General features: G+C 49.8%; 6 protein-coding genes across 6 annotated transcripts; 4 read left to right on the forward strand and 2 right to left on the reverse strand.

Moving 5' to 3' along the window:
- Positions 1 to 2,974: 2,974 nt before the first annotated feature.
- On the forward strand, positions 2,975 to 3,322 carry CTAM01_05821 (uncharacterized protein; the record flags this gene model as incomplete). The annotated part of the gene is made up of 1 exon (XM_060521851.1): positions 2,975 to 3,322. A coding segment is annotated over one exon (348 nt), but the record flags the coding sequence as incomplete, so codon positions are not given.
- A 99-nt stretch (positions 3,323 to 3,421) lies between these two features.
- Positions 3,422 to 3,589, reverse strand: CTAM01_05822 (uncharacterized protein; the record flags this gene model as incomplete). The annotated part of the gene is made up of 1 exon (XM_060521852.1): positions 3,422 to 3,589. The coding sequence occupies one exon, from the start codon at positions 3,587 to 3,589 to the stop codon at positions 3,422 to 3,424; it is 168 nt and encodes a 55-aa protein (XP_060383521.1).
- Positions 3,590 to 5,152: 1,563 nt separating this feature from the next.
- Positions 5,153 to 5,440, forward strand: CTAM01_05823 (uncharacterized protein; the record flags this gene model as incomplete). Its single annotated transcript, XM_060521853.1, has 1 exon — positions 5,153 to 5,440. The coding sequence occupies one exon, from the start codon at positions 5,153 to 5,155 to the stop codon at positions 5,438 to 5,440; it is 288 nt and encodes a 95-aa protein (XP_060383522.1).
- A 175-nt stretch (positions 5,441 to 5,615) lies between these two features.
- On the forward strand, positions 5,616 to 6,263 carry CTAM01_05824 (uncharacterized protein; the record flags this gene model as incomplete). Its single annotated transcript, XM_060521854.1, has 2 exons — positions 5,616 to 5,657; positions 5,775 to 6,263. 2 exons carry the CDS (start codon positions 5,616 to 5,618, stop codon positions 6,261 to 6,263), a joined length of 531 nt encoding a protein of 176 aa, XP_060383523.1.
- Positions 6,264 to 8,269: 2,006 nt separating this feature from the next.
- Positions 8,270 to 9,223, reverse strand: CTAM01_05825 (uncharacterized protein; the record flags this gene model as incomplete). The annotated part of the gene is made up of 3 exons (XM_060521855.1): positions 8,270 to 8,349; positions 8,497 to 8,934; positions 9,136 to 9,223. 3 exons carry the CDS (start codon positions 9,221 to 9,223, stop codon positions 8,270 to 8,272), a joined length of 606 nt encoding a protein of 201 aa, XP_060383524.1.
- A 423-nt stretch (positions 9,224 to 9,646) lies between these two features.
- Positions 9,647 to 10,677, forward strand: CTAM01_05826 (uncharacterized protein; the record flags this gene model as incomplete). Its single annotated transcript, XM_060521856.1, has 3 exons — positions 9,647 to 9,733; positions 9,856 to 10,008; positions 10,474 to 10,677. The coding sequence occupies 3 exons, from the start codon at positions 9,647 to 9,649 to the stop codon at positions 10,675 to 10,677; spliced, it is 444 nt and encodes a 147-aa protein (XP_060383525.1).
- Positions 10,678 to 20,692: the final 10,015 nt, after the last annotated feature.

The raw sequence follows: 20,692 nt of genomic DNA on the forward strand, positions 1-20,692 counted from the left end.
ATAAGTTTGGCCAAAGTTGAACCATGAATAGAGGAAGAAGTAGATTGTCAGGGTGCCATCACACAAAGTGTCCGCCAGAGCAGAGTACTGAGTAACGATAGCGATAGCTGAGGAATAGAGATTGATACCATGTTGTCTAGCTATCGCATCCATATTTCAAGAGGGCACATTTGATGATGGTGGAACTTAGCATGCCTCTAACATCATAAACATCAACACATGATCATGGAAATTACACACGGGAGACTTTCTCCTACAAACTTTACGCCTTTGAAAGACACCTAGATATTCTCGATAACTCTCAGGCAGATACAAGTATGGTAACGTCTCTGAAGCGAAATGTCTTCCCGCTTCAAAAGCCACATTCACAACAAGAAACCGTCAGTCCATTCAATAACGGTCACCATGAATCAGGAGTAAGACTTCGTGCCCAAAGTAGAACCTACGTAAATGCTTCCTCTTCGATATCAAGTGCAGTCTTCCAAGGATATCGAGTCTTCTTACATCAACCACAACGGAACATGATCGACAAACCGAGAGGCTCTTCACGAGTCAAATCCTCAGCTCAAGTCAGCTAACACATGCCAAAACACGACATTTGACAACACAAGAGTAGGCCGCAAACTGACACAGAACACTATTCGGCAATTGAAGTCATCGTCGTCGTTGCCAACGTCGTCATCGTGAAGTACATTAAACGTCATACTGCATATCAACACAAGAGTCATTCAACCCAACAGCGTGTCAGCTCACTGCTGGGGGTCCTCTCCGAGACGGGAAAGGAAATTGCCCGTGCCAAGCAAACACCTCTCTCCGTTGTTCTAAGTTGCTTGACAGCTATTCGCCACGCAGATATCCTTTTCCTCTCAACGAACCGCAACACCCTTCAACTGACTAAGGGGACAAACGACGTCTTTCTCGCCTTCCCGGGCCCGAGGTTGTTACCCACGCGGAACACATCAAGTCAGTCGATAACTCGGCTCACCTCGGACTCGGAAGCCGCGTGGGCAAAAAATCCAATCCGGGCGGACGGGCCACCCCAGACCCGCGAACTATCTTACTCTTGCACACACACATCTCTCTCCTACTCTCCTCTCCGTCCCCTCATCCGTCCGTCTCTGCACCGCGTGGGTGCCCGTCCGCCCACAATCCGATCCAAGGTCCGCCCAACATCAGATCAACCAAAGGAGAACCCCGAGTCAAACTCACCAAACACATACACACGTACGTACGTACTACATGTCCAATGCTCAAACTACGTTGCCCACTTCAGCCAAACCAAACCCAACTTTTGACATCTGAAAAAAAAAACAAGGAACCAAAAGAAAGGAAATGGTCTACACTGCAGAAGAAAGAGAGATCCGGGCTTTTCCCACACGCATATCCGTGGTCCCCCCATCCGACCACGCAACCCCAACAAAGAAAGTTTATCGAGCAACCGATTTGGGGCGAGTTGCACTCCTTTCCTCAACCCTCCCTCCCCTCCATCTCCTTCCGCACGGGGACAGTCAGTTCGGTCAGTCCGCCTCACTCCAGCTGAAAAACAACAACAACAAGAACAGCATGACAGGATGGTGAGAGCCTGGCCAGCTTTGAGGCAGGTCACACACGGTGGTCCCGTCAGCAGAGCGTGCGAGAAACTTTGTCGAGCCAAGGCAAGTCAAGGGGGGGAAACAACAACAACAACACCACCCGGGACGGGGACCCGAAAGAAGGCACAAGAGTCAGTCACAACTCTCGCCTAATCTCTCTCGCCCATTTTCGTCCCGAGAGAAATGCCATTTGCTGGCTTTTGCAAAAAAGAGATTCTAGAAGCACGAGATTTTAAACTTTAAATCGTGTAGATCACACAAGGCCAAGGGGCGAACACACGGCACATTGCGGACAATGATATGGAAACTGGAACTCTTTTACAATCCCGCCGATTCGGGTCAAGCCAAGCAAAGAGGAAAGAGCATTGCCGGCGCGCAAGTGGCAGCATATCGACCCCGTCACGGATACTCCATTTTCTCTATCTATATTCCTCGCCCGGTACATTTGCCAGAAACAGGCAAAGGCATCCCGCAGCCGCCCTTTCCCGTCAATCAAACCCCACGTACCACCACGCGGTGCTTTTCCACGCGTTCACGACTCGCCGTGTGATCTGATTCCCTCCGTACGGCAGCATACCTACCTGCTCTTCCCATGAATCTGGGACCATCCGGGGCCCTCGCACATAACGGCAGGCAAAGCCGCTGGGGGGAAGGCGGCCCACTATCGAGCAAAGCGGAAGCCAGCATATATCAAAAGACAGGGCAGGTTCATTATGCGTTCTGGAGTCATGCTGAGAAGCTATACCCGGGGATGATGGAGGGTCCCCCGTCCGAACCGAGGGAATGGAGTGAAGCTCGACGCCCACGTATAGTCAAGGTCATCGGCACCGCGAGCAGGACCGTACCGGCTAGAGGAACAGACAAGAGGTGGCGGGATAGATCTGCTGAACATCATGGACCAGGGCCGTCGACGGCTGTCCTAATACTGCAGCTAGACGTCTTTAGACAACGAAGGGTATCTATCCGTAGATAGGTTGCCCCTTCGCCTGTCCCCGTTGCCACTGGCCACTCCCAAATCATCCCTCGGTCACAAGACCGAATGGCAAAGTAGCACAGCTTACCATGGCCTGAGTACCATCTATTCTATCTGCTTCCCAGCTTTCCCAGGTTCCTTCGCCCCCAAAAGAGTTGGTTTCCAACCCCTTCAACCCTGGTGATCGACCTAGCCTTGCCGGCGCCAAGTGTCGAGGGCATGAAAGACTCGGCAAACCTTCCCCTCGAGAGTTCACGGAACGCCACGTGCAGGGAAGAGAGCTCCGTAGCAATGCGACTTGGTGGACTTCTCCTTCTTCAACACCATGGGTTGAAAGAAGTCACTCGCCTCCAATCAACCAGTCGGAGGAGACGCCCGCCGCTGACCAACAAGGTAGCCTTCTTGTTCTTTTTTCTGCTTTTTTCCAGGGGACCAACGAGTCAACCCGACGCGAGGGAGGCCCTTCCTTGCCTCCGGCCGGTGTCCCAAGTCTGAGCGCCTACCAGATCTTTATGCCTCAGGGTGGCATACACCAATAGCATTCGCAGACGGACGAAGACTGCAGTTTCAGGAGTCGATCTCTTCGTCCAGGGGTCCATCGGCGGGGCGACGCCGAGGGAGGGTAGAGCAGTCCAGCTGTGATGGGGATCTGGGAAGATCATGGTTGTTCGAGGCGGGTAGGGGACACACCTGTGGTCTGTGGCGGAAAGCGGGAGGAACGTTTGCCCAGATAGTTGGCAAGGTCAAGCAGGCTTGATGCCGACTTGTCAGTTCAGTAGCCGCAGCAGTTCGTTTGGGAAAGTTGTGGTTAGTGTGGCCGTGGCAGGCAGGATCTGACATGACGGGATCTCACGATTTACCTGAGAAGGGCGGACGACGGGCAGACGGGTAGGAACAACCGGCTACAGAGGCAAAGCTCGGTTACGAGATGAAGAGAGATGGAAGGATTCCATGCAGCTTGAGAGGCTATGTCGGCGCTTCCTCGTCCACAGACGCGGACTAAAGCAGTCGAGGCATGTGGCATGGCATGCCCACGAGGGCAAGTGAAGGCGACGCAGTGGCGGCTGATGGTGGGGACGACAATGGGCGCCAGAGAGAGACAGAGAAGCAGAACGTCTGTTAGTTACGAGAAAGACTGGATATCTCGTCTGTCAATGTTTCAGACATCTGCCCGAGTGGTACCTGTGCAACTCGGGCACGGCGTCAAAGCACATCGCCAGAGTGGGTGAAGGCGTGCGCCATCCATGCTGTGCAGGAACCGACTAGACTCTGGTGTTTATCGCTTCGGACGAGGACTGAAAAGAGAAGGACGGTGCGTGGGCGGGAGGTGGGAATCGGATTGGCCCTGGCACAGATCTTTGTGTTCATGGGACTGCTAGGCGGCGAAACAAGCATGGCGATATGAAACAAGAGCGGTGGGCGGTAGAGGTGAAGGAGGTATGGGTAAAAGACTCGATGGCAGAAGCCGTCAAGTTTGAGGTAAGGCCAAAAAAAGAGCACCTAGTAAGCTAGGTCCCGTATATCCAAGTTGGGAGCTGGCATTGGCCAGTTGTTGCCTCGTCCGCATCTAGAGGTCGGCGATGTGATATTGTTCCGGGTCTTTGCTCCGAGTACGGGGTCGACGGCGTCCGCACACCGTATGTACACGAGAGGACAAGGCTGGCGACTAGCATGATTCGAGAAGAAGATATAGCGGAACTTCATAGCTAGTTCATACGGGATCAAGCGCAGTCAGGCAAGCCACAGATGCTTGTCTAGCTGTCTAGCTGTTTGTCTCCGTGTCTATCGAAGCTCGCGAGGCTCGAGTATAGGAAAAAGAAGCACCAGTCCGTGTACACTAGATCTCCCGGTCGACCGTCCGTTCCCATCATAGGATCCGTGACAGCGGAGCCCGTCGAAGGAAGGCATGCTTGGAACAGCCACTTTGGCAGCTTCTGGTTGTTGATAGTATGGATCCCATGAGAGGTGTCGGACCTCAGTTGAGCCAACCGGAACGCACCAACGACAGATACCCTGCAAAGGGACTGTGAGTTGAACGCAAGTGCGGTTGTCCAGGCCCAGCCTTGCTGGGGAGATCCCTTTCGTTTAGCAACCTCCAAGAGCTGAGCGAGCATGTTCAAAGCTGACATAAACGGCCGATCGCTGCCTCAAGTCGTTCTGGAAGACGATGTGACATGTCCCTAGAAAGTCGTCGCCCGTGTTTCATGTACCTGAAAACCGCCCCTCTCGCCGTGTTTCGGGTGCTGCACAACATTGGCTCCAAGCACACTTGCACCCTTCCAGACCACCCAGGAAAGCTAGAAAAGCTAGGAAAGCGGCGAAGCCCTGTGAACAAGCCCGCCGGTTGCAGGGAAAACTGGAGAAGGCCTGCGGGTTGACATCAACACGAGCTTCTGCCCGTGGTTTGCGCAAAGCGAACTAGGCATTGTCGTATCGAGGGTGGGGGAAACTTGTTGATGGAAACCGCGGTGGAAATAGATGGCTGGGTGCATGCTGCTGTCGCATCGTTTACACTTCTTCTCCGCCGTCACCGCAGCTGGTGCGGATAGGGATTAGGGAGAGAGAACCACACCGTACAGGCTGGTTCATGCACGAATCATACTTCGCCATGGGGGAGCGCGGCCGGCACGGCTGCTGGGCGCCAGTGTCCCTGAGGTTGTCGTGTATGCCCACCACCACCACCACCACCACCACCACTACCACCAGCCACGACGCGGGTCGAGGACAAGTCGACGTCGAAAATGTCATGTTTCGTCGACTCAGCGAGGCGAGGAAGATCGGCCGTCCCTTCCCTGTTGTTTCAGAGTTGCTCTGGGTTTGGCAGCCTTTCCCATCTCCACTGAACCGGATCCAGGGAACTCGACGTGCTTTTTGAGTTCAAGGGTAGAGTTGGTCAGATGTATTCGTATCTGCTTCCTTGAACTGCAGTCAGTCGTCATGACCGGTGTCAACCAGGATATGAACAACGCATCGGGCCCTGTGGTAAAAGTCCGAAAAAAAAGTCTCTTTTTCCTTTGCAGTAGCCTGTAGGCTGGTGGAACTCGCCCACAATGGTCGGGAATTATTGTGCAGATTTGACAGGTGAGCGGCAGGTAGGCCGGTGGTGGCGAGTGACGGCTACCGTCGACCAGCCGCCGCCGGAGAAATAATGGACGGCGGTAGCGCGAGGTCGCCGAGGCCCCAGCGAGGTCGACTGCCGATATACCCAGATCCTCGTCTCTCACGCTCCTTCTCGGAGGTTCAAGTTTCATCTCATGGCTGGAGTCGTTCCTCGTAGCGTGCCATTGCCAGACGAATGGCCATCCCCATCACAGGCAAGCCTGGCAGCAAGGAGGGCAATGTTTCCATGCATGATGTCCCAAGTCTATGCAGGCAGGCGAGCACATCACTTTGGTCGGCTGGGATGTTTCTATTCCTGTTTCCTCGACCACGAATACTGTGCCGGCGGCAAGGACCTCGACCTGCTGGCGGCCGGAGCCCCGCGCGAGCTAGGCGGGATGATGAGGAGAGAGAATAAAATAGGAGATCTGCTGATGCGGTGTGAAGCCGAGATGGACCATGGTCGAGGTGAAAGGCTCGCAGGTAATCTCAGCAGCCGCCAGGCGCACACTGTACTGGGGCGAGGCGGCCGAAGGTTCTGCGACCCGATCTCACTCCCGCATGTGCCGTGCAACGATTCCCAGATGAATGGGCAGTGATCTCAAAAAAGCAAAAGCTATTTCTGGCCCATGTTGACCAGTGTGATGCGAGTAAGGGTAAGCGTGGGCGGATTGGTCGTGTGCATGCGCAAGTGGTATATGGAGTACGTTGGTGGTTGGGTACGGAGTAGACGGGATATGTGTGTGTGGTGTGTGGTGCTTGGTGTGGTCTGGAGGTGGGACGGGAAGGAGACCAGGCCAAACGCTGGGAGAGGGGCGGCAGCTGGCAGCAAGCGCAGGCAGGCAGGACAGGACAAGAGCAGACAGGCAGGGGAGGGGCAGGTGAGGTGGGAGCGAGAACGGGACGCCCCACTTGAACATCATGGAATGAATCTGAGGGAACCAATGAAAAGGCTGAGATGCTCCTAGCGCCTACAGGGCAAGCTCTTCAGGAATATCATTGGCTTCTGCGGCTTAAGCTTAGGCCGAATCCACCAGGGTCCATTTCTGAAACTGCCCACAGCTGCCCACACGGCATCAGTCAGCAGAACCCGACTGGCACTATCCCGACAGACGCTGGGCCCCAAGGGCCTCACTTTGAGTGACCACGGCATCACGCTCCTCTTCCTTTTTCCGCTTGCTGGTGCTTGGCCCATTGTGTGTGTGTGTGTGTGTGTGTGTATGTGTGTGATCCATGAGCATGCTTGGGTCGCTCACTGGTCAAACAGGCCCATGATATGACGAATGATACTAATCCAGCATCCCGGCCTCGAGGGGTCTAGACTTGATCACCATTCTTTCCTCAACGGATAGATGTTGCTTAGTGCATGGTACTCCACGCCCGAAGCAAAAAAAAGCTCCGTCAGTGGTTTGTTTGGTGGAGACGAATCCATTTTACCGCATTCCTCAGGCGTTACGCTTTGTCTCTGAATCTCGAGTCTGAGTCTCTGCTTCTCTTTTCCCACATGATGTCTTTTTTCGAAAAAGAGTGGACATCAACAACCTTGTGCCGCGTGCGCAGCGTACGGATACCCAGCTACTGGGGACCTGAATCGCTTACAAGTTGCTCTACCCGTGTTCGCACCAGCATTGGAACTTGAGAGCGCTTGTTTTGGGCTTCTTGCGACGGCCGAGCTTCGACAAACTTGGGACCGCTTGGAGACTCAAAATAGCAGCAGGCAACGATTGCCTCAGTAACTCGACTGAATAACTCGACTGATTCGTCCATTTCGTCCCAGCTTCCCAAGGACATGAATGTGACGGCCAGCTTAGGAAATGGCCTATGCGCAGTCCAGAAGCGGCACGCATCCCGGCCGAACTTCCCTTGCCTGGCTTGCCTTATCCCCGTCACCGCATTCTCCGTTGACGAAAGTCTCACGATGCTGTCCGCGCGGGACAGGATGCACCTGTCAGGGGGAGAATGATCGTCGTTGATTCTTCCAAAGCTTCCCGATGCCCCTCTTTTGTTTGCCGCTACCACCAAGAATGCAGAAGACGGTAAACATTTAAGATTACGGAGGGGCTTTGCAGATGGTATCATGGCATTCGACCCAGCGGAAGAGCTTCCTATTTAGGCCGTGTCTCCGTCCTCATCGCTTGCCCGAGTTCAACCCCAGTCCGGGACCCCGAACCGTGAATTCCATCACCTGAACGACCTCTCTTCACCGTGGCATGTACGGAGTACAGAGTACGGGTACGGGCGGTAGAGGGATGGAGTGCAACTCGTGCTGAAGGGAAGGGAGGGCGATAGACGACAGTTCCCAGACAAGCGGGTGATGCCTGGCCGTGCGGGAGGTCGACAGCGGTCAACATGAACTCTCCCATCCTGACCGAACGCACTGAAGTCGGCCAGGGTAGCGGGACGATCAGGCGAGGTGGGAAAGCTGGTCGCCGTCTTCTCAAGACCCGGACCCGGACCTCGACCTAGTTCTAGCGTGGGCTTGCCTTGTCAGGAACTTAGCAACCATACAACCATTATCCTCGCCCACGCCGAAGACAAAGGCGAAAGCTACGAGTCTACACAGCGATTAGTGTACGAATTCTGCGTACTCGGCGGGGGAGGGTGTTCAGGCGTGAGGCAGGCGACGTGCAGCTGGCATCTGCTGGCTTGGAGTTTCAGAAAGCTCGGGGTAGCGTGCGTCGCATTCTGGCAGGATGATCAAACAGCCACAACCATGGTCCATCATCCATGAACAACATCCCGCCGACGGCTCCCTCCACCGCGCAACAAGGCCGGTTTGCCGTCTTGTCAAGAGCAGTGCAGGACCGCAGGCTGATGCTTGAGATCTCGTACCTTGCATAGAGAGGTACAGCGCTGCCGTCCGAGGTTCGGCCGTCGCCTCCATTCCAACGTCGTGTCTTGCTCCCGACTTGACCCATGGGCCATGAACCTGCCCATCCTGGATCCATATCGAAGGCGGCCTTTGCCCTCCTTCGCGGCGGATCGCAGCTTTGTGGAACCGACTGCAGCGATTCTGAAAGAAAACGAGCAAAGAGTATCGCATTACCGAGTTCTTGTTTTTGTTGGTCCCGTACGAAGGATGATGTCGGTTTAATCCCCGAAAGGTCCACTCTATCGAGTTCATGTCCGCACTGAGCAGAAAGTGAGGACGGTGTTCCGTAAGGCCACCGTAACGGTCAGGTATTGAGGCCTTGGCCCGGATCGGATGGCAAGAGTCGAAAACGGGATGGCTCTGGAGCCCGATATTCTCCACATGGCCGAAATCGTGTTCTGTTCCTAGTCAGTCACTCAGTTCAATATCAAGACACGATTCAAGCGACCCCATTGACGACACCGTGCAGATGCTGGGAAGAACACAGAGAACCGTGCGGATAAATGATGGCGCAGTCGGAGCATACTTTGACTGCCCAGTCATTGTGAGTGGTGACCATTTCAACAGTAACCAGCAGGTGCAGTCGTTGGGAGACTAACGTAGAGCATGCAGGCGGAGCGAAAATCGTGGACCAGTATGAAAGTGTAGAGTGATGTGCATGAAAGCTGCTGAGGGGACGAGCGCCATTTGGCCGCAAAACCTGGCCTGTCAGCCTGTGATATTGTCGAGAGGTTATTCGGAAAGCCTGAAGGCATATCGCCCTAATTGGTGTAAGGCCGTCCAATGAATCCTGGCACGACGGAGGGCCAAAGCCACCACCAGTGTTGCCGGACACTTCTTTGGTCTACATCGTAGCTCGCGGCAGCGAATCATCCCGTGTTGGGCGATTCTGATCTTCGCTGTACGCGGTGTAGTGTGATAGGTAGGTCGGGCTGGCGGGACGTCGTGACTCGATGAAAGCAAGCGTTCCTGGCGAGAGAGGCACGCGAGTTGGAGGGGCGTGAGATAAGCGAAAGGGGGGCAGTGGTTACAGTTGCAACTTTGATAGAGGGACGATACTATAAGCGGATTAGCGCTTGATTTTGGTAGCCAAAGCTGATTTCTGAAGCAATGCGCCAGGCAAGTTTCACAGTTGGCAGGGCCCTGCCAGCAATTCTGCGGCAGCGACACGCAGTTTCCAAAGTGGACATAAGCAGAGTACGTACTGCAGCGCTTTTCGTGTAGGTGACCTTTGCCTAACATTTAGGGCAGAAAACTACCCGATCCCCACTCCACATCTTTGCTAGCCAGTCAACTTCTGGCTTGGCTAGTGGCCCTAGCTTCTTTCTCGCGTCATCCACTTTGTTCCGACCTTCCTGCATGGCTCTCGCTTTCTCTGTCGATTCGTACCTTTTTCACCCAGAACCGCGGCAGGCCGCACGACACTGACTACGCGCACGATCACATTCAGAGGGCGACCATTGGCGAGCTATGTACGAAATTTGCTGAGATGCCGCAGTCCCTCGCTGGCCTATTGTCGCATGTGTGCTATGGCATCCCATCATACTGGCCGGGAATGGACTGAGATGAAAAGGTGCGTTGTTCTGAATGCAATCTGTTGATGGCTAACTACGCTAAAGCGTGACGGCCTCCACTGTCTTGGACTTATCAATCTCCTTTGTTTCTCTCACACTCAGACAAATGCGGCCGCGGACCACTCCGTGTGACCAGAAGACAAGGCTGGAAACAACGTTATAGGGTCTTGACTCTGGAGCTTGAGTCTTGACGAGGAATGCAGCGTGTCTGAAGCCCACGACACATCCCATCAACGGCTCGCTTCCAACGGTTGATGTTCTCCACGACCGGGAGCTGTGACGGTCCGAGCGTGCTTGTGGCAGCTGGCAGGCAAAGCAAGTTGCTTTCGTACAATACCGTGAATACCTACACTATCTGTACAGTCTCTGAGTCTACGGGTACTTTCCTACGCCATATCAACGTACTCGATAAGCCTGCCGATCCATCGGCCGCTACTGTCACCGACTTCACTGCCCAGGGACTCGGACCTGCATTTCGACCCTCAGCTGATGGCAACAGCGTCACATCGGAAAAAGGCGCGCTCTGCATTCTTTCAGGGGCACAACACGAGCCTCTTGATGAGATGACGAGCCGAACTTATCCAGTACCCTTCGTCGCGAAATCGACGCTTGTCGAGAAAGGGAGCATATCCGATGTGCCCCAAGTCGAGAGCCACGTTGTTGCACAGGCTTTCGACGACGACCCTACGACCTTTTTTACCCACTGACTATTGGCGTCGCGGCGTCTACTTTCACGAATTGTAGTTCTCCTCCTCGCAGCCTCAACGGTCTTGCCTGCTGCAAGTATATGGCTTTGGCAGTCAGTCAGCCACGGCCGTCCGAGCTGCGCGTCTTGCTGTTCCAAGAGACAGCTTTCAACTCGTAGTGGACTTGTCTCATTAAACTACCAGAGTGCTCGGACTGAGCGAACCTCACCGGTGCTGTCGTCGGCCGCTGCGGCGTATTCGTCCGTCCTCGTGCAAGTGCTCAGGAGAAGGCAATCTTACAAAATAATGGCAGCGATGTGTCAACTATTGCAGCCATTGCATCCATTGCATTCCGAGCAAAACGCGAAAAGTCACTCGTGGAGCTGGAGCTGCTGCTGGACCCCCAAAACAAGCGATATTGCATGTGGAGATTATTGGGCAGTCTCCTCACGTCTTGTTGCTGATGACCTGCACGATAGCCATGGGACATGCATTACCGTTCTCTAGCAGGCCTGCCTAAACCTTCTTTTCCCTCTTCATCCTTTGCTCCGTCAACACCCCTGGGCCGGTTCTGGTCTTGCTTCTCTCTTCCTCTTTTGATCGTGCCGAAGAAGAAGGCTTCATTTCACCGGACATCCAACCCAATGCAACATGCAAGTAAGAGACACGGCTCCGGATCTTGCTCTGCAAAGACCATCTGGGAGCCGGACGGCCCCGCTGCAAGGACCTGGCCTGCTCCGGTTCGCGGAAGACAATGGGAGAGTTCGCGAGATGCGATGACTTGTCTGGTTGGCCTGCAGTATATGAGTATACTCTGTCAGACAGCTGTGCATAAAATATGTCAAATCCCGACAAGTCGACTTATCCAGAGTTTGGCTACGCCCTGACCTCCAGGTCTCTCTTAGTCTAGAGTCTTATCCCAACATTGTTGCCGGCCTTTTTCGTCAGCTTTCTCTCCGCTGTCTCCGACGACGCCTCATTTTCCGTTCCTGCATGGCTGAGAGACCGGATCCACATGTCTTGCTCCCTTCTGGCAAACCCTTCGCCCATTGTCTTTGGCACTGCTGGTTCGTCACACACACACACAGACACGGCCGTTGCCGTCGTCACAAACAATCACGAAAAAGGATACGATCCGGACAAGGTCCGCCGCGGCGAACCATTGATTGTTTCTGGGGACGGGGGGGGGGGGGGCACAAGTGTCCTAGACCAACAGCATGGGTCTCTCAATCATGATTCAGAGATTCGTCAGATCCTCGTTCAATAGCCGGTTGCTTGCGGCGTGGTAAGTAGAACAAGCAAGCTGCGTCTGTTTCGACTTGTGCGGACGGGTCGGTTCTAGACGTACGATGGGAAGAGAGTCAATGTAACTGTAGTTCCGGGCCACTTGTTGTTGCTGCCCATTAATAGAGAGCACATATTGAAGTATTGCCATTTTTTATTTTAATTTTCTGGTGCCGTTCCTTGTCTACCTTCCTGCACCCGCAGCCAAACGACCCATACCCAGAAGGATAGAACCAAAGACCTTGTCAATAGTAGAACATGGGGTTATCCATGACAGGGCCTCACGGACGGCCTTTCAGCAGCAGACGGTCGCCCAGAATTGTCTCCCGCTGATGTAGGTACTTCGTTCTAAAAAAACCAACGATGCTGAAGCGCACAACGCTCAGGTCTCGCACGCGGCCGGATCTTTTCTTCTTGCTGCCCCTCCTCTAGCGTCTTGCGCGTTGTGTGAGAATACAATGACTTGAGTACATGCTTCCCCAGCACGATCCATCCTAGCCAGTGCGACCACCCATCAGGGGAATTGTATCTTGTGGTTTTGCTTGGGGGGTTCTTTGGACCGGTATTCGTGGTTGTAGCATGAAGATATGAACCAGCCCAATTCAAGCCACCTCTGGAAAAGACACCAATCAGTGGCCTGAGACTAACGACGAAAGTTGACCGTCTCATCAACCGCCAGACGCCGCTAGCCAAGCATCTTCAACGGGATCACCATAGCAAATCGAGAATCTTGTCACTGCTGGATCTTGAACAGGAGTTAATCGATAATGGTGGGATGGGAGAAGAAGCATTTTGGCCAGGGCCCAGAGCAACCAAGCTTTCTGAATTCGCACTGCATTTTTCGGTCCCGTTAGATTCACCGCTGGGGGAAGAAATACACTGCCAAAGCAGACAGCAAGCAAGCCGGGCGGAAATTTTCCAACAGGCAATGACGAAAGAACGGCAGTACGGAGTACATGCGAATTAGACCTCTTCTAGGGTAGAGTTGCCCGCGTAAAGGCAGAAGATCTTCCCAGAGAATAAATGCGAGAAAAAAACCTCCGCTCGCCGCTGTCGACTGATTTTTCTTCTAGAGCGTATCCGTACATTATCTCCTTCTTCATTCCCCAGTTTTTCGATTCCATGCCATGGATGATGGTGTTCCCCTCCAAAGGAAGCCCGTTCACCGAAAACCAGAATCCTTGCTCCGGTCCTGTGTGCCTGGCATTGTTAGCAGGAAACTCTATCGGCACACCCTCTTGATGGGGTGTGGGGATCATGGATGGCGCCAAAAGTTGCATCCCAGCCCAGGGTTTGGGCGCGCGACCCAATGGCACGAATAATTTTTTTCTTCAAGATTTGATGCCCTTCACTGCATTTTCTGGGTCTTGCGTGGGAAAAATGTCAAGGACGGGGAAAACGGGCCATGGTAAAGTTCAACGGTGCAAGCGTAATGACCACACACGGAATCCCGCCACAGAAATCGATGATGGGCATATCGGCACCGGGATGGAAATGAGATTCCCCTGGACTATCGAGATTAGGTCCGGCGCCCGGGTTTTTTAACCTTTGGAGAACAAGCTTAGAGAGCGTTCTGTCACGGCGTGCCGCCATCCGCCCAGTACATACATACACTACCACGACGGGGGGCCCAGCGGAACACGATGGGGACTTAAGGGGGGATCTACTGCTAGACATCTCGGGGCCTTTTACGGAGGAGGGGGATGCGCATATTAATCCCGAGAAAGGGCAGTGGAGATGGTTAGCCTTGCCTTGCGCCGGCCGTTGACTGCCTGTTTTTGATGAATATCCTAGAGAATTCTGGCCGGGTCCCTTGAGCAGAGAGAGCAGAGCACAGCACAAGGAGTAAAGAGACCAGACTTCGTTTTTTTTGTGCAAGAGAGAGACAGAGACAGAAGAGCGTTGTCCTCAGTCCACCATCCCTGACGACAACAGAAGAATCCGGTCTTCCTGTTGGCCAAGGCCAAGGGCCCCAACTGCAACCAAACCCACTGATGCCCATCGAAATGGACCACTGCCGTTCATGGGCGCCGTGGACGATGTCCGCATGTCGCCCCCCCTGGCGGAAGGGAAGCCCTGACAGGAAGCAGAGCAAGGTTGTCGGCATCAATGACATGCGAGGTCCAGCATGTTAGTGGGTTGGGTTGGGTCGTTGGAGGGAGAGGGAGAGAGATGGTGGAGGGGGGACTTGTTACGCAGGGACTGCCACTGACAGTGACTTTACATGTGCATTGTGCGGCTATGGAGAACCACCAGACGCAGACAGTCATCGAAGACTCTAGGGCCTAGAGCGAAGGGCCGCGCGAGACTTGTCTGACCATCTAACTGACTTGGCTCAGCGCGTTGAGCGAGAGTGAGAGCGCGAGACTTTCTCCTCCTCCTCCTCTTTCTTTAGTCAACGCAAGAAAGCCGCAAAAGGCGCGAGCGCAGGCAAGGGACAGACAGCGAGCGCGAGTGGGAGCCAATGTCAGTGTCAGTGTCGCTGTCGCTGCCAAAGCCAGTCAGTGTTGTTGCCGTCCGCTCTGTCGGCGGTTGATGGGTTTCCTGTAATGTCCCCCTTCGCTACGCGGTGCGGACTGCGGTGCTCTGCATCCCGCTATACGTATTATCCTAGGTGCTTAACACGACACCTTAGTTTTTACTCGCTTGGGGGCGCCGTTGTGTCTTGTAAGCGGTATGTAGCGATATTGCTTTGTGGACACACGAGCTTGCCGGCAACTGGGGCCTGCTTGTCCGGGGCTTCTTGTCTACATACCTAGGTGGTCCGTAGTGAATCGTCCTTCTCTCGTTTCTGCAAGATGCAATTCCCTATCCTGGACCAACTCAACTAGATCCATGATCTTAGAACGGGTCAGATAGACAAATAGAGAACGAGAGGTACAGAGGGACGGAAGAGAGACATTTGGCAGATACATTGTCTCGGGGCCGCTTTACCGGTTGCAAGCGAGAGAGACTTTGAAAGTGGTTCACCCCTGGTACAACTAAACTCAACTCAACTCTCGTCACCTCTCATCCACCACCCCTTACTTTTTTCTGTACCCTACATACATACACTTTCCGCCCAGATGCCCCGTGCGCAAAGGAAGAGAAGAAGAGGTGAAGAGAGATGAAAGAAGAAGAAGAACCAACCTACCAGGCTATCAGCCAAAGCTATGCCGATTGCGAAAGCCTTTGCCTTTTCTCCATCACACCTGCCTCCCCCGCGGGGGGCCTGGCCTGGCGCGGCGCGCCGTCCTTCTTTCACACTCTATCTCTATCTCTCTTCTCCCTATTTCAAAAGTGACTACGGATAGTGTACAGAGCTCCAGATAGAGACTCTTTTCCTACAGCGGCCAAGCGAGAACGACGGGGCCTGGAATTTCGTCAGATGGGGCTAAGAGACAGACACTTGGGAGCGGGAAAGAAAGAAAACCGTCCGGATTAGCAGCGGCCATCTTTCTCTTGTCTCTCAACTCTCACTCTAAAGTCTCGGGAGCAAAGGCTAATTCCAGGTCCGGCCAATCGGCGATCCACAAAGATTCCCTGGGCACCCCCGGTTGGTACTTCCGCACGCTTTCTCTCCCCTCCATCTGGTGGTGCCGTGGTGGCCACCCCGTATGGTACAGTTTCCCTAGCAGTATGGGCTTCGACTTTGACTTCTCCTCCTAGAACAGGGACAGACAGGAACAGGGACGGCATGTCAGGAACAAAAGGAACATGATCTCATGATGCTTCTGTATGGGAATATGTATATACTCATCACGCACACAGGAACGGCAACGAGGACTCCCTGTTCTAGTTGGCAGCAGCGGACTATTCTATGACCTGGACCTGCGTCTAGCTTACGTCTATCTACGATTCCCGTCGTTGGCTGCTAGTAGTAAAGTACCGTTCCGACAAGTTTTTGTCAGCAGCGATATCTGTACAAGCAATAGGCACTAGAAAGGCCGGGCCAGGAACCACCAGGAACCATGAGCGGCACCACATGATTACTGTCGTACAATACTAAAGCTTTGCCGCGACGCATGGTAGAGAGAGTTGAGTACGGGATAGACAAGAGACACCGGACTCACTCAGTTGATAGCTATCCACCAAAAGACGAGCACCTAGCGCTGTTCCCCACAGCCACGCTTCATCCCACCTTAGCACTCCATACAAAGTACACGAGAACGCCTGAGAGCCACCCAAAGTGACTAATCGCTTGCAAGGAGTGCAACGGTTAATAGCAGCCTCTTCATGCCGACTTATAGCATATACCCTAGTTCCCGTCAGTCTGGCGAGTTGACTTTTCTGTAGTTTTAGGGCGATAATATCCTGCCACTAGCTGCCGCTATTCTGCCACTAAGTGTGGCTGCGGCCGCTATATAACCGCCGGTCTCGGGTATATACGTAAGCTAAGCTCTATATAGTTAGCATTTAAACGGATTAAGCTAATTAGAGGCCGTTAATTAACTTATGGTCGATTAAATTATTTTAATAAAAAGTACGGTAATTAATAAATTAACCTAATTAACTACTTAATTAACTACCTAATTAACTATTAATTATTTTATATAGCTTATAACTTATAATTTAATAACTTTTTTTATTTTAGCTTCGTACTCTATTTTAGCCTCGTACTTATTAATAAGTTTATCTATTTTGCTTTTTATTATAAGATTAATATTATAAGAGTAATTTTTATTAACTAGATCTTATAATATATTTAATTACGTAAGATTATTAGTTAATTAGGATTATAATTTTATAAGCGTTAGTAGCTAAGGAGCCCCTATAAAATTAATTATATTATTATTAACTATATTAATTACTTCGTTAATAATAGCTTATTAATACCCCTACTATATTTTTATACTAAGCTCGTATATATTAAAATTATATATAATCTCGAGGCCTTATTAAGTAAAGGTAGCTTTACTTAGTATTAAAAGTATTATTAATAATAATAGTACTAGTATAAGTATTACTTCTATATATTTAATAGCTTTTTTATACTTAAATATAGAGGGCTCTTATTTAGAAAAAGTACTTAGATCGACTACTAGTTTTTTTAATTTAAGTATTATAGTACTTATTATAACTATTATAATACTTATTATAGAGCCCTATAAGCGACCCTTATTTCGGATTTATAGGGGATTAAGTAGGGGGGTAGAGGTATTATTATTAATAATAAGCTCTAAGCGTTACTAGAACTAGTATAAATAGATCTTTTTTAGTAATATTAGGGTACTATTTTTAATATATTACTAAAGGACGTAATAATAAAGTAGCCTATAAGTAGTTCGAATTAAATAGGGTACGTACTTTTTTAATAACTTTTTATATAAACCTAAATTTAGTTATTTACTTAGTATACGGAGTTTTTATAAAAAGTACTTGAAAGTATTATAATATATATACGTACGTACTTTTTTTTAAAGTAATTTTATAATAACGCTTAATACCTTAGCTTAGTAATAAGTTTAATAAGTACTAATTATAACTACTTAACTTACTTAAAAAATAACTAATTTATTAAATACGGCTTTAAAGTTACTTATATAATAATAAATTCGTATTTTAATACTTATATATAAGGATTTAATAATTAACGTAGTTAGGTAACTAAAATACTTAATTTAGTTAACTTAGGTAAGTACGATTTTTTTATATTACGGCTTAAACTAAGTATTAATAGCGTAATTAACTATTATTATAAGGTACTTAGTAGTTTTAAATTTAAATAATTAGTTATAGTATATAGCTATTAATTTATTATAGAGGAGATTATTCTAATTTATAAGGAATTATTAGAAATAAGGGTTATATATAACTATATTAGTCTTATCCCTCGTAGCCGGGCTAAAGTAGTACTAGGTCTTAGTTAGTATATTAAGGTTAACGTACTAGTAATAAAGTATATATAGTACTATTTTAAATTAGGTATTATTATTAAGGGCGTTAAGTAAAGTAATCTTACGATTTATATACGTAACTTATAAAAAGGGAATATCGTAAGCTTAGAGTAATATTAATAACTAGTTAATAGCTTAATAGTAATTAGCTTCTTTCTTACTAGATAAAAAGTAGCTTATAACTTAAAAAACATAATTATTGTTTATAGCTCTATAGATATTAAATAGCAATATATTAAATTAATTAGTTTTATATATAAAATTTATTAATAAAATATCCGGATATTATTAAAATAGGGAAATCGTAGTAATAAGTATAATAAATAAGTTTATAATATAGCCCGCGTCGTTACGTTAAAAATAGTACTAATACTTTATAAAATTATATAATTAATTAAATAACTACTCGATAAGGGATCTATTACTTAATTTATTATAGTAATAAGTAGCTAGTATATTAAGTATATTACGGGTAACGATATTACTATAATTACTACTTTTTAACTAGAGGTTCGAAAGGATTTAAATAGGTCGAATACCCTTATTTTATTAGTTAACGATTTAGCCCTTTTTATTATATAATAGCGCGTAGTAGTAATACGTAAAAGTATTAATATAGCTAAATAGGTAGTTATAGTAGTTATAAAAGTTATTAATAATAGGATAAAAAAGCTAGTTATTACTTAAAAAGCTAGTAACGATTTATTAATAATAGTTTATAAATAAAGTTAAAGATTTATAACGCTTATTTAAGTAAGTTAATTTTATAAAGTATTATTATTTTTAATTATAACGCGGGCTATAAATATAATAATAAATAATAATAATTAGCGCCCTAGTAGAGGGTTTATATTAAACAATTCGGATTATAAAGCTAGTTTTATAAATAGCCTTATTAAGTACTACTCTAGCTTTAAATAAGCTAGAAAAGCGCTAGTTATAAAGTAAGTAGTTATACTCTACGTAACTATATTTATTATAATTAATAGTATATTAATAAACAAAGGGATTATTAATTTTATAATTATTCCCTTTTTATAGTATATTAACGTTAGGAATAGTTTTAATTAGTAATAGCGGTAGCGGTAGTGACGGCAAGGTTAACGAAGTAGTAGTAGGTAAGTAAGTAAGTAAGTAGGTAGGTAAGTAGGTAAGTAAGTAGGTAGGTAAGTAGGTAGGTATGGGCAGCTGGGCTCCGTGGTCGGAGGCAGGGGCGGTCGTAGCCATACTTGGGGGCAGGATATCGGCAGGTGCTGGCAGGATATCATCGCCCCAGTTTTATTGCTCTTGATTAAAAAGAATGTCCTACACTGCTGGATTACATGCAGGAACCTGCAACTCCGACTGTCATGATCACGCGCATTACACAGTATACTATGTACAAGACGAGAAGGGACGAGACTGATGAATGTCAACAATAACACCAGCCGTCCCCGGTTGTTGTTATTGTTGTGCCGGCGTGCGGGATACACATACATGTGTAGGCATGTTAAACCGCGGGACACCCCTGGCTTGTCCCAACTCAACTTCACCCACGCATAGCAAGTCCGAGACAAGAAAAAGACAACCCAATGGCAAGACAGGTATCGGATAGGTAAGCAGGTAATGGTATCCGTACCTTGCTTGCTTGACTTACTTTTTTGCTAGTCTTTCTGCATCCTCATGCCCCCTTCACTCGTCTTTTCGCCCGCTAAGCCTAGACCCGTTGTCGTTGTCTCTCATTTTCTCTTACTCTCACACTCTGGCCTCGCGTGTATGTGAAGGTGTACCTGACCAGTGCCGTAGACAGGTAGGCAGACAGAGCGATTGTGTGCGTGTGTGCGCGGGCGTCGCGGTCTCTCGCCCTCATTGACATTCTCCTCCGCTTTTCCTTGTGCTCCTAGTCCAGGTCCAGCGTGTGTGCGTGTGTGTGTCCAAGACCTGACCTAGTCTCTCGCCTTCTTTCTCTCTCTCTCATCCTCCACAAATCTCATCCACACCCGTCCACTCCCACACCCCTGTTCCGCCATCGTCCATGGTCCTAATCCTGGGAGTATGTCCACTTGGACAGTCCCAATTAGGTCCCTAGTTCCAAGGTTTTTTCGTATTTATCTCACCATCATGACCGCCTCCTCCTCTCAGTCAGAAGGTCTGGGTGCTAGCCCACTTTCGCTCTTGACTTCTTGACTTGTTGTCTTTCCACTCACGCTACCCTTGTCTGACCTAACCGGGCCTGGTGCTGGGTTCGTGGTGGTTGTGGATGGATGAATGGACGGGTGGGCATGGATTCTCTCACTCTCACTCTCATTCTCATTCTCACTCTCAGTCCTGCTGCTCTGTTTCTCTTCCCGCCGGTCCAGGTACCGCAGCAAGGTACCGGGCCCTGCTTCCTCGCTCGTCCTCCCTCCTCCTTGACTTCTCTCTCCCCTCTCCACCCAACTTTCACACCCCCCTCCCCCTTCCTTTTTTTCTTAAACACCCTCCCCCCTCGTCCACCCGGCTGCGTCTTTGCTCTCTCTCTGCCCTCCTTTCGCTCTGCTCTGCTCACCCTGAACCCGCTCGACGGTCCAGTCACCAGTCAGTCAACTCAGTCACTCTGTACCAAGTAAGTCGGGTCCTTCTGCGCTCTCAGTCTCTCCTCCTCGTCCTCTTGCCCCCTTGGCCTTCCTTCTACCCATCGGCTGCCACCATTTGGTTCACTCCCATCCGCCGCACGCCTACCCGACGCCCACGCGCGCTGCTACCATACCTTAGTAC

The sequence above is a fragment of the Colletotrichum tamarilloi genome, assembly GCF_030869305.1.
Source record: "Colletotrichum tamarilloi strain Tom-12 chromosome Unknown Scaffold_15.1, whole genome shotgun sequence".
NCBI lineage: Eukaryota > Fungi > Ascomycota > Sordariomycetes > Glomerellales > Glomerellaceae > Colletotrichum > Colletotrichum tamarilloi.